Raw genomic sequence first — 10287 nt, forward strand, 5'->3', positions numbered from 1 at the left:
CACCCCGCGAGTCCCCTCGATCACCAACCCCGGCACCCCCATCCCAGGCTCCCTCCCGAGCCCCGGCTATTTATAATGCCAGCGGGAGCCAGGCCTGCATTTCGCCGCTCTGGCCGTGGGATGAGCCCGCGGGGACCAGGAGGAGGGAGGGCTGTCCCAGGCAGGGCTTGGCAGGACACAGACACCGCCTGACTGTGCTCGGCGTGCCCGATCCCGGCTGGGTCTGTCGGGGCTCATGACCCCAACCACAACTGGGGGTCACCACGTCTGGCAGGGACTGGGATGGGATCTAGGCTGTGTTCCCAGGAGGAGACAATCCCGGTGCTGGGAACAGGCTGCCAAGGGGATGTCCAAGCATCTTAGCAGAAGGGGATTTTCTCCAACACCCAGAAAAAACCCCTGGTGGTTCCCAATCCTGTGGAATGGCAGTCCCAGTGTCACACTTGCCGCTTCCCCCACTGCTGGCTCAGACAACGAGCAATGCTCATTAAAGATTTGAACTATAACTTGAACTAAAATTTTTCCCCAGTACCCAAGTGCTGGGGGGCCAGGGCAGGGTGTCCCCCCAGAGGGACCGAGGTGCAGAGCTGTGGAATACGGAATTTCACCGTGGCCATGGCCAGCATCCCAAACCCCCTGCGGCAGCAACTCGTGGGAACGGGGAAAACAAGGACGCAGGAGCGGTGCTGGGGGTTTAATCCATTTATTTGTCATGAAGCGATCGGGGGCGATGCTCCGGCAGCTTTGTGCCGGCTCTGGGGCTGGCTCGGTGCTGACACCCAGCGCTTCCGTGCTGAAGGGTCTGAGCAGCCCCCGCAGCCCCGACACCCCCGGCCAGCCCCGGCCTCCCCCCGCTCCTGCTCAGGGCGGGGACGGGGAGTTCACACCCCGGCAATCCCCAATGGCAGAGCTGCCTGCGGCTGGACAGCGATTGGAGCACTCACACGGTACATATCCCGACAGAGCCCTCTGTGCCTGGGACACGCAGCGCGGCAGGGACGGACAGACTGGCACGCCTGGGCTCAGCACCCCACGGTCATGCCCTGGTGATGGCTGGGAGGGGGCTCAGCACCCCTCGGTCACGCCCTGCTGATGGCTGGGAGGGTTTGCAGCGCTGCTTCCAGCACATCTCAGTTTGGGGACACAGGATGCAGCAGCATCCCTTGCCTAGGTTTGCACTCACTGTGCCTGTCCCTGTCCTAGACTGAATACAGACATGGTCCCCCCAAATTCCTGTGCCCACATCCAGCTGGGAGAGAAGATCTTTGAGCCTCTCTGTGAGCCTGAGGATGGCAGGATTTGGCCCGTGAGGGTGCTGAGTGCTGGGATGGCATGGTCCCAAGAAGGGTTGTCAGTCTGGAGGTCCAGCTGCCCTCGGAGCCCCAGGAGAGCAGGATTTGTCCCTTGGTTGTGCCAGTGGGGACACTGAGCACCGGGCTGGGCTGCTGTGAGCAATGGCACAATCCCCAGTGGGGCCCCAGCCCAGGAGTGCTGCTGCTTCCCATGCCTGTGGCCGAGGATGGGGGACACTGTCCAGCACCTGGAGCAGCTCAGTGCTGCACTGTGCTCCCCAGCACTCCCATAAAATCAGGGCCCTGTGGAGCCAGGGCATCTCCCAGCCCTGGGGAACACTATCCAGCCAGGCATCAGCTTCATTAGCAGGGTCCAACCCCAGTCTAACCCCATCCCACCCGTCTGGAGGAAGGGATGGAGCAGGCTAGGGCAGAGGGAAGACCAGAGGAATAAAGGAGCCACCCCCTCCCCAAGCCCTAGGGCTTTGCTTTGGACATTGCAAATTAGATTTTCTGAAAAGGAAATGTTTTACAGGCCATAAATTGTCTCAAAAGAAAAGGGGGATGGGGGGGCAGAGAAAATTGTGCAATTATTTTTTCCTTTTTTTCCTGTGGATGGAAAACCAGGGGTGATGTGGCTGGAGCACCATGGCAGGAGTTGGCTGGGAGCTCCTGCCATGGTGCCCCAGCTCCCGTGCTGGTGCCCGCTAGGTGCCCGTGTGCCTCTCTGTCTTCGGCTTCTTCTGTCTCTTTTTGCCTTTGGTTTTGGGTTCGGTTTTCTCTGCAACAGAAATAGGAGAAGAAAAGGAGCGCTCGCTTGTTGGCCAGGCAACATGGCCTGACCTGAACCCCATCCATGGGATGCTGATCCCACATCCTCCCTCAAGGTGTTAGTGCTGGACCCAGGTTCTGATTTTGGGGACCCCAGATCTCCCTCCCAGGCATGAAACAGCAGTGTGGGTCTGTGGGGGTCTGGGTGTGCTGATGGCATGGGCACAGGGACACTGGCGTGTTGTCCCCACATCTGCCATGGCTGGACTCTCAGTCCTGGTACCCCCAAATCCCCAGGAATGGGGTGGGGCAGCTCAGCCCAAGTGGAAGCTGCCTGGAGAAAGCCCAGCTCCTCCCTGAGCAAGGACTGTGGGTGCTGGAGGGGGGCAGTGGCTGCACCCACACCCCACAGCCATGGCACAGCCGTGCTCAGCTCTGCCCTGATGGGGAACCTGCCCTCCACCATGGGACCCAGGCAGCCCTGGGGGGATTTGGGCATGCTGGGGAGCAAGGTGGCTTTGGGGTGCATCCTTGCACAGCTGCTAATTCTCTCTCCCTGTGGATGCCCTCCATGTGTGGATGGTCCCCATCACAGTGGCACAACCAGGTGGAGCCTGGCTGCATCCCAGGTCAACCCTGTGCCAGCTTTCCAGGGTCAGGCTGTTGGGGCACAAACCTTTGCTCACCCTGAGAAGCTGCCACACACCCTCCAGCTGGCTGAGACACCAAAAAAACAGGGATTCAGGATAAAACCTGCTGTGCCATGGGCTCCACTGGGAGGGGAAGTCCACGCTACGGATCAGAATGGTTGCCCTAAAAACTGGGCAGCTTTGTGGGTCCTTGCCCCCTGCTCCCACTCCAGCTCAGTGTTGTGAGGGGCGCAAGGAACCACGACTGTCCTTGCTGCTGTGGGTGCCAGCCCTGCTGTCCCCATCCCTTCTGAGGGCTCCAGTTCTTGTCCTGGCTGGCTCTGAAGCCCTGTTTCTCAGCTCTGATCTCCAGACAGCTGCCACCCACAAAGGAGAGGGCACAGCACGCACGCCAAGCGTCTGGAGAGCGGGACAGACACCCAAGGCAGATTTACAGCAGCGCGAGGGGTTTGTGCCACGGCCAAGCGCGGCGGCTTTTCCCTTCCAGCCGCCTGGATGGCTCAGAAGTGGTGGCACAAATCTCTCATCACACGGTCGGGTTCGGCCGCCTGCCCTGGCTCGTCTGGGCTGGGGGTGCCTCAGATGCATCAAGTGAACTCCTCGTCCTCCTCCAGCATCTGGATCCCATAACCCAGCACTTGGCCAGGCGGGCAGGAGCCTGGGAGCGAGGGCAGAGACATGCTCTGCCGTGGCAGGGACTGCAAACAGCCTGCCCAGGAGAGGGGGACATGGAGGGGCTGCTCCCTCCTGAGGGGGTTGCCTGGGGGGCACTCATGGGATTCCTTCTGCTGGGCAGGGGACAGGCCTGTCTCTGAAGCTGATCCCAGACAGCAGCCTCAAGAGTAGAGTCCTGCCAGTTCCTGGCCCACCACTGTAGCCCCACGGCTTCCAGCTTGCAGAAGCACAGGCAGAGGCAGAAGGCCAAGCATTTTTCTGAGGTGCCAGTAACTTCACAAGACGAGGTGTCCCTGAAAGACAGGCACAGCACTTCCTGCCAGTGGGATGCACTCTGTGCCAGGCAGGGCAGGACACGGGCACAGTGCTCCAGGACACAGTGCTCCAGAGCAGCCTGTCCTCCCACACTAAATTTCTTGCATCAAACTGTCACCAGCTCTGCGGGTCTGGAGCTGCCACACACCAGCAGGGAGGAGAACATCCTCAAAATCGAAGCCACCTGGCACCCCAAAGACGTGAGCTGAGACCTGGGTGGGGAAGGGAATCAGCTCCTCTGCACTGTCAGCAGGAAAATATTACTTATGATTGATGCTGCTGGGATGAAACCTCTCTCCTGGCTCCGTGGCCCTCGCCCAGCACGCACGTCCTCTGCTGCTGCCCCCCTTCTTGATCCTTTTTCTCTCCCCCCCCGGTGCTGTCCTCCCTGATCCCCGCCACGCTGGCGGTGCCGGCCAGCTCATCCCAGGGCTCAGCGATCCCGCAGCTCGGAACCGCAACCCTGGCTGGCTCAGATCTGCTGCCAGGCACTTCACTTTGGTATCTCATGCATCCCCCTTTCTGCCAGTTATTAAGTGGAGATTTATTAGGGTAGCTCCAGTCCAGGCGCCTGCATCCAAAAATGACATCAGCCCCGTCCTGGTTCCCAGCGCCAGCCCTGCACCCGTGCACGCACCGCCCGGACAGACCCTGCAGCCGGTCTGGTGTGGGAAAGGTGGGGGGATCCCTGAGCCAGGGAGCCCCCAGCCTGGCAATGAGGTGGGGGAAGTGCAGGAGCATGAGTGAACATCTGGCCAGATGAGCCATGGAAGGGCACAGTGCTCTGGGGTGTCTCCCAAATCTTTGGCCATCAGAAATCCTCTGGGTGATGCCCTCCTGCTCCACGAGCGTTCCAGCTTTTAGGGAGCTCAGAGGATTTTGCAGGAACTTCCCCTGTGTGTCTCAGCCCTCCTTACCCACAGCTGCAGTACAGAAAGCCTCCCTTCACGTCGTGGCAGGATGGGAGCTGGAGCTTGGCAGCCTCATCCCGCCACGGCGGTTCGTGCCAGTGCCCAGCCCAGCCCGGTCCAGCATGGAAGGGGACAATGGCTCGTCCCAGGCAGTCCCGGGGACTGCCAGGTGGGAGCAGCCAGCCGTAGGGCTGCTCAGCACATGTGCCTGAGATGACGGCTTTACCCAGAGTTTCAAAATGCTTAGGAGATGACAGCATGGTTCGCCGGCTACGGCCAGACCCCTGCTGCCATCGTCCTCCTGCAGCGCCCCTCGGGCTCACTCTGGAGGGACGCGGAGCTGTCCCCAGCCCCGGCGGCGCGGTGCTCACCTCCGGGGCAGTGCTTCTTCATGCGGCACCTCCTGGTCTCCAGCAGCGCGGGGCAGGCGGTCCCTTCCTCCCGGGCAGCGTCGGGCACCTCCCGCACCCGCGTCTCCACTCCCCACTTGCAGCCGCAGGTGCGGCTCTCGTGGGTGCAGGCGCTCCACTCGCTCCACGGGCCCGGCTCGCACGTCTCTGCAGGGACAGGCACAGCAGGGATGGATCGGTGACCCCTCGGAGCCCGGCACGTCCCCGGGCACGGCGGGCAAGGCTGCTTACCTTGGCACTCGCGGGTGCCGGGCTGTGCCGCGGTGCCGGGGGGACACTGCCGGAAGCACTGGCCCTTGTACAGGTAAAACTTGTCCTTGCACTTCATGCAGAAGTCTCTGCTGAAGCAGCTCTCGCAGCTGGGCGACCTGCACTCTGCCGGGAGGGACGGCCGGTCAGCGGGACCCCCCGGGGCACCCCCGGCACCCACCGGGCACCCCAAACCTGCGGACTCCGGGCTGCGGCTCTGGGCAGGGGAAAAGGGGACGAACCCCCCCAGTCCTTCCCCCCCCGGATCCAGTGCCACCAGGAATGCCGTGGGAAATGAAGCCACTGCCCTTCCCGCAGCACTGGGACCCGCAGGGTGCCGAGGGGAGCAGGGGAACCCCGGCTGGATCGGGACGTACTTGTGCATCTGTTGACCTCCAGACCCCGCACACCGAAGTAGCCCGGGGGACAGGTGTGGACGCACATCCCGTACTGGCGGATGCCGTCCCTCCAGATGAGCAGGAAGAGCCGGTGGTGGCAGGTGATGCAGCCATTGTCCTCAGAGCACAGGACGCAGCCCGTGCAGTTCTCCAGCAGGCCAGCACTCGCTGCGGGGACAAACGGAGGAGAGGGGCTGTGACACAGGTGCTGAGGGGGGCCCAGCCCCGTGGCCTCTCACTGACACACCAGGGGGACAGCGCTGTCCTGTCTCCCTGCAAATGCCACCCCACCTCTCTCTGCTCCTCAAATCGCCACCTCTGTCCAGGCCGCAGCCAAGGGACACACGGAGCCATCGCTCCCAGCTGGCTCAGTGCTAATGGCCTCCAGCACTCCAAGATCCAGACTGAGGGTTTGCCTGTGCCCAGCACTGCCCATGGGTGACAGCCTGAGCCACACTCCAAGCCAGCCTTGTCCGTCCCGTGGGAAGTGGAACAACCACTGGGTCAGCGGGTAGAAACATGATGTGACCTGGATTAATCAGTTGATGCCTCTTGAGTGTCAGAGGACAAAGGGCATTTTGGATGCGCTCAAGAGGAGCTGAGAAAAGAATCTGTCTGTTTGCTCAAGAGGCTCTGCTGCCTCCCTGGCTGCCTGTGCTGCACTCCCAGGCTGTGGGAGGGTGACTGACCCCAGGGTGGGTGACATCTGTTCCCAAGGGACAAGGACAGGGTGCCAACATCCACCAGGCCTCAGAGACACCGCCAACTGCTCCTGCTCTCTTTTTCTGACAGAAAAGCCACAAAAGGGAGCACTGAACTCCTGCATGCAGGCATCCAACACCTTCACCATGCCCCTCTGCTGGGAGCTGTTTGTTTGGCTCTGGCACTACAGCCTGACCGTGCTAGAAGCCCAGGTACAGCATGCTTGGGACCTGGGCTCTACAGAACCACAGAATCACAGGATGGTTTGGGTTGGAAGAGACCTTCACGACCATCTCAAGCCCCCTGCCATGGGCAGGGACACCTTCCACTACACAAGGTTGCTACAAGCCCGAGCCACCTGCTGGGTGCTGCCCAGTACAGACATAGACAGCCCTGGGAGCAGTGCCTGGCACTGGTCCCTCTGACCCCAGGAGCTGCACCAGAAGGGTCCCACGGCTGTGGGGCTGGGGCAGAGGTGCTGGGAGGCCGGGGGATGCTGGCAGAGGATTCTGTCAGACGATGATGGCGGGCAATGCCTCACAGCCCCCTCATGCTGGTCTCTGGCATGAGCCACTCCGCGGTGCTGTGGTGCCATCAGCTGTCCTCAAGCTGGCTCATGCCAGTCCCTTCTCTGGGACACCCTGTCTGGATGGCAGCACTGCCAGGAGCCCTCATTAGAGCTGCATCTGCTGGGAGCACTAACGAAGCACCTTGGATCCATTAAGTTGTTATGGTCTCCGTTACATATTTACCAAACGCTGACAACATTTGTGTTCCTGGCTGCAGCTGGAGTGGCTTCCCTGGAGACCCGTGGATTTACGAGCCTCTTTCCCTTCCCTAATTCTTTTTGATATTTAGGGGTTTTTTGCTGCTCTCCTTCCACCTCCAGCCAGGCCAAAGAAGGTGGGGAGCCCTGGATGGGCTCCGGGGTCTCCTTCCTCTCACTGGCTTTGGAAATAATCCCATGGTATGGAGCTGGGAGAAGTGGGGGATCCTCCTCCACTCCACAGTGCTGCTGGCATGACACACACGTCTCTGCCACCAAAGGTGACCCTAGGAGCCAGCACAGAGAACACCAGAATGTGGCTCACTCCAAAACCATGGGCTTGGGGATTAGGAACAATAGGGGCTCATCTCCTCCTGTCCAGTGGTGATGGCAGAGGGCAGGGCTGAGCTGGGATGGGCACTGGGCATGGGGCACAGTGGGTACCTGAGTTTGCATGGGCATGGGTGTGACACCCCCCATCTCTGCCCACCCTGTGCCCAGTCCTGCAGGGAACCACGAGTCCCTGGGGCACTGGACTGCCCAGACCAGAGCTCCCAGTGGCAGTAGGGAGGCTGTGGGGTGTTCCAGCATCTTTCACGGCTCCTGGACCCTGTGCTGGCTTTTCTGTGCAGGTTATCCCAGGGTATATAACATGTCTGGGGTATGAAGCCACAGCCAGACCCCCAGGCTGCCAAGACCTGAGGCCTTTGGAGCATTGCATTACCCAGCATCAAGCAGTGGTAGCTGGAGCCCCTTGTGGTGCTTGGCTGTTTCCCATCAGGGGTGTTTTGGCCCCCAGCCTGGCCATCCACATCATCACCCACACCTACTGCCTCTGCATGCCTTTAACATGGAACAGCTTCAAGGGAAGCTCTCCAGGCTCCAGCCCTGAGAGCCCTGGTTCTGGCAGGTCCTGCCCCTACCCTGGCACATGTTGGCCCCAAAACCAAGGCATTCCTGGCACAGAGCTGAGAACCAGCCCTGAGCCCACTGCACACAGCCAGCTGGCACTGCCTGGCACTGCCCGGTGAGGGGACGTGAGCCAGTGCCCAATGGAGGGGGCACATACCTTGGCACAGCCCTAGCACACCATGCCCTTGCCCAGGCACTGAGCAGGGGCTCAGCTGGTGCCTCTTCCTGAGGAAAGGATGGGACAGGGGACAGGCAGTGCCTGCCGTGCCTCTGAGCATCCCTCCAGGAGGTTTTACTCCTGAGGCACTTAGTGTGCCATGCAGGGAAAGGAAATATCAGGAAATCAGCCCATTTTGTGCTATCCCCACTGTGTCTGGCTCTGCTGGGATTTGCAGAGCTGGTCCCAGTGCCAGCCAGTGTCCCTTGTTCCCAAAGGCAGGGCTGGCACCGGGCAGGCAGGGCTATGGGGCTGCGCTCTGCATCTTCCTGCACTGCAAGCCAGCCCCGTGTCACTCACCCAGGGGGGACACAGACAGTCCCCAAAGGGCTCAAGGTGAGGGGTTGGGGGCAGGCTGGTGGCTGGCACCTCCAGCCCTGGTTCACAGCTCCATCCTGGCAGCACAGGCAGCCCGGTGTCCCAAAGCCACCCCGCAGGAGCCGAGCGCGCTGTGCACACCGTACCTTGCTTCTTCCACCGGTTCTGCGTGAGCATTTCCATGGAGCTGATGAATAACAGCAACATGAATATTATCCACTGCATCTGGGCAGGAGTGGTGTCGGACAGGGGAGGAATCAAATCATCCAAGCGGCTGGCGGGCTCGGCTCCTGCCAGAGCCGGTGAGGGTGCCGGGAGGGTGAGGAGCGGCTCCGGGCTCACACCATCCCAACCCGAGCTTCGGACACACAGCCACACTCCAGGGCAGCTTCAGCCGGCGACAGTGGGACAGGCTGGGGCTGTCAGGCCCGGGGAGTGCTCATGGTGACGGGGAAGTGCTGGCTGCTCCAGGGAGCTCTGCCTTTATAGTCAGTGTCAGCCCCCTCTCCTCACCCTCCCTTTCAAAATAATAATAATCCTAAAAAAAAAAAAAAAAAAAAAGTAAAAAATCCCCCAGCAGCAACAAAGCGACTGGCAAACGCCCTGGCTGGATCCCCCCGGAGCACTCCAGCCACCACCTCGGCTGGGAACCGTCCCGCCGTCCCGCCGCGGTCCGACTGTCCCGCTGCCATCCCAGCGCCGGGGTCACCGCGGAGCCCCCTGCGATTTTGGGGGGGTGGAGCCACGAGGGTGACGCTGCCTGTGCCGGCCCCCCCAGCTCAGCCCCCCCCCCGGTTCATCTCCCCCATCTCAGCCCCCTGGATCAGCCCCCCAACTCATCCCCCCCAGCTCAGCCCTTCCGGCTCAATCCCCCAGCTCAGCCCCCCCATCTCAGCCCCCCGGCTCAGCCCCCGCTCCGAGCCCCCGCAGAGCTGGGGTAGCCAGTGCCACCCCCGGGCAGGGCTGAGCCCCCCGGGCAGGGCTGAGCCCCCCGGTCCCCGGGAGTCCTGGTGGGTCTCCGGCAGCTCCGGCGGCGGCCGCGGCTCTGCCCCGGCTGTGCCCAGGATCGCAGCTGACTCTGTTTTTCCGAGCGCTTCTTAACTCACCTCCCTCCGAGCTGCGGGAGCGAAGCTGAGCCGAGCCGAACTGTGCCAAGCTGTTCCAAGCCAAGACGGGATCACTGCGCTGTTTTGGGCTCTCATGCTGCTGTCCACACCCCTTGTTGCAGACTGTGCTCCCCAAAACCCATCCTACGGCTGTGCTTGAAGGGGGGTGCAGGACAGGAGGGGGACACCTCACTGGCCAGGTACCCAGGTGACCCTACAGGCACAGGTCCCCATCGTGGGAGCCTCATGTGCTCATCCCATCATCCCAACCCTGTGCCAGGAGCTGCACCCTGGAACAGCCTGGGGACCTCCCAGCCAGGGCTCCAAGGCCACTGGCCACCAGTGACAGCCCCAGGGACAGCGCATTCACTCCTGTCATCACCACGTGCAAACCAGCACATGGTGCCCCTCTCCTGCCCCCAGAGGGGGCACAGAGAGACTTTCTGGGCACACAGGATCCCCCTGAGCACCCTGGGGCAGGTTATCATCCACCTGCTCATCCCACACGCCAGAGACCTGCAGGGCTCCTTTCCACCGGGGATGCTCTGGGTCTGCATTGCCTGGGGTGCTCTGGGTCTGCACTGCCTGGGTGCTC

At 61.8% G+C, this 10287-nt stretch overlaps 1 protein-coding gene across 2 annotated transcripts; it reads right to left on the reverse strand.

Annotated features, from left to right (window-relative positions):
- Positions 1 to 695: 695 nt before the first annotated feature.
- RSPO4 (R-spondin 4) lies at positions 696 to 9761 on the reverse strand. 2 transcript variants are annotated; one of them, XM_074553763.1, is made up of 6 exons: positions 9693 to 9761; positions 8733 to 9124; positions 5651 to 5839; positions 5256 to 5399; positions 4986 to 5171; positions 696 to 2073 (listed from the first exon to the last, which is right to left on the reverse strand). In XM_074553763.1, the coding sequence occupies exons 2-6, from the start codon at positions 8809 to 8811 to the stop codon at positions 2000 to 2002; spliced, it is 672 nt and encodes a 223-aa protein (XP_074409864.1). In that variant the 5' UTR covers positions 8812 to 9124; positions 9693 to 9761; the 3' UTR covers positions 696 to 1999. The 2 variants fall into 2 exon arrangements, with proteins under 2 accessions (XP_074409864.1, XP_074409863.1); XM_074553762.1 differs by lacking the exon at positions 9693 to 9761 and adding an exon at positions 9225 to 9353.
- Positions 9762 to 10287: the final 526 nt, after the last annotated feature.

This window comes from Zonotrichia albicollis, chromosome 17, assembly GCF_047830755.1.
Source record: "Zonotrichia albicollis isolate bZonAlb1 chromosome 17, bZonAlb1.hap1, whole genome shotgun sequence".
NCBI lineage: Eukaryota > Metazoa > Chordata > Aves > Passeriformes > Passerellidae > Zonotrichia > Zonotrichia albicollis.

What these genes read in the sequence shown, in the direction of transcription:
- RSPO4 (XM_074553763.1), bottom strand. Translation starts at nt 8,811, where the DNA reads ATGCAGTGGATAATATTCATGTTGCTGTTATTCATCAGCTCCATGGAA. An exon ending in GGAGGTCAACAGATGCACAA is followed by an intron (nt 5,400 to 5,650) that starts GTACGTCCCGAT and finishes CCCTCCCGGCAG; the next exon opens with AGTGCAGGTCGCCCAGCTGC. An exon ending in GAAGAAGCACTGCCCCGGAG is followed by an intron (nt 2,074 to 4,985) that starts GTGAGCACCGCG and finishes TTTCTGTTGCAG; the next exon opens with AGAAAACCGAACCCAAAACC.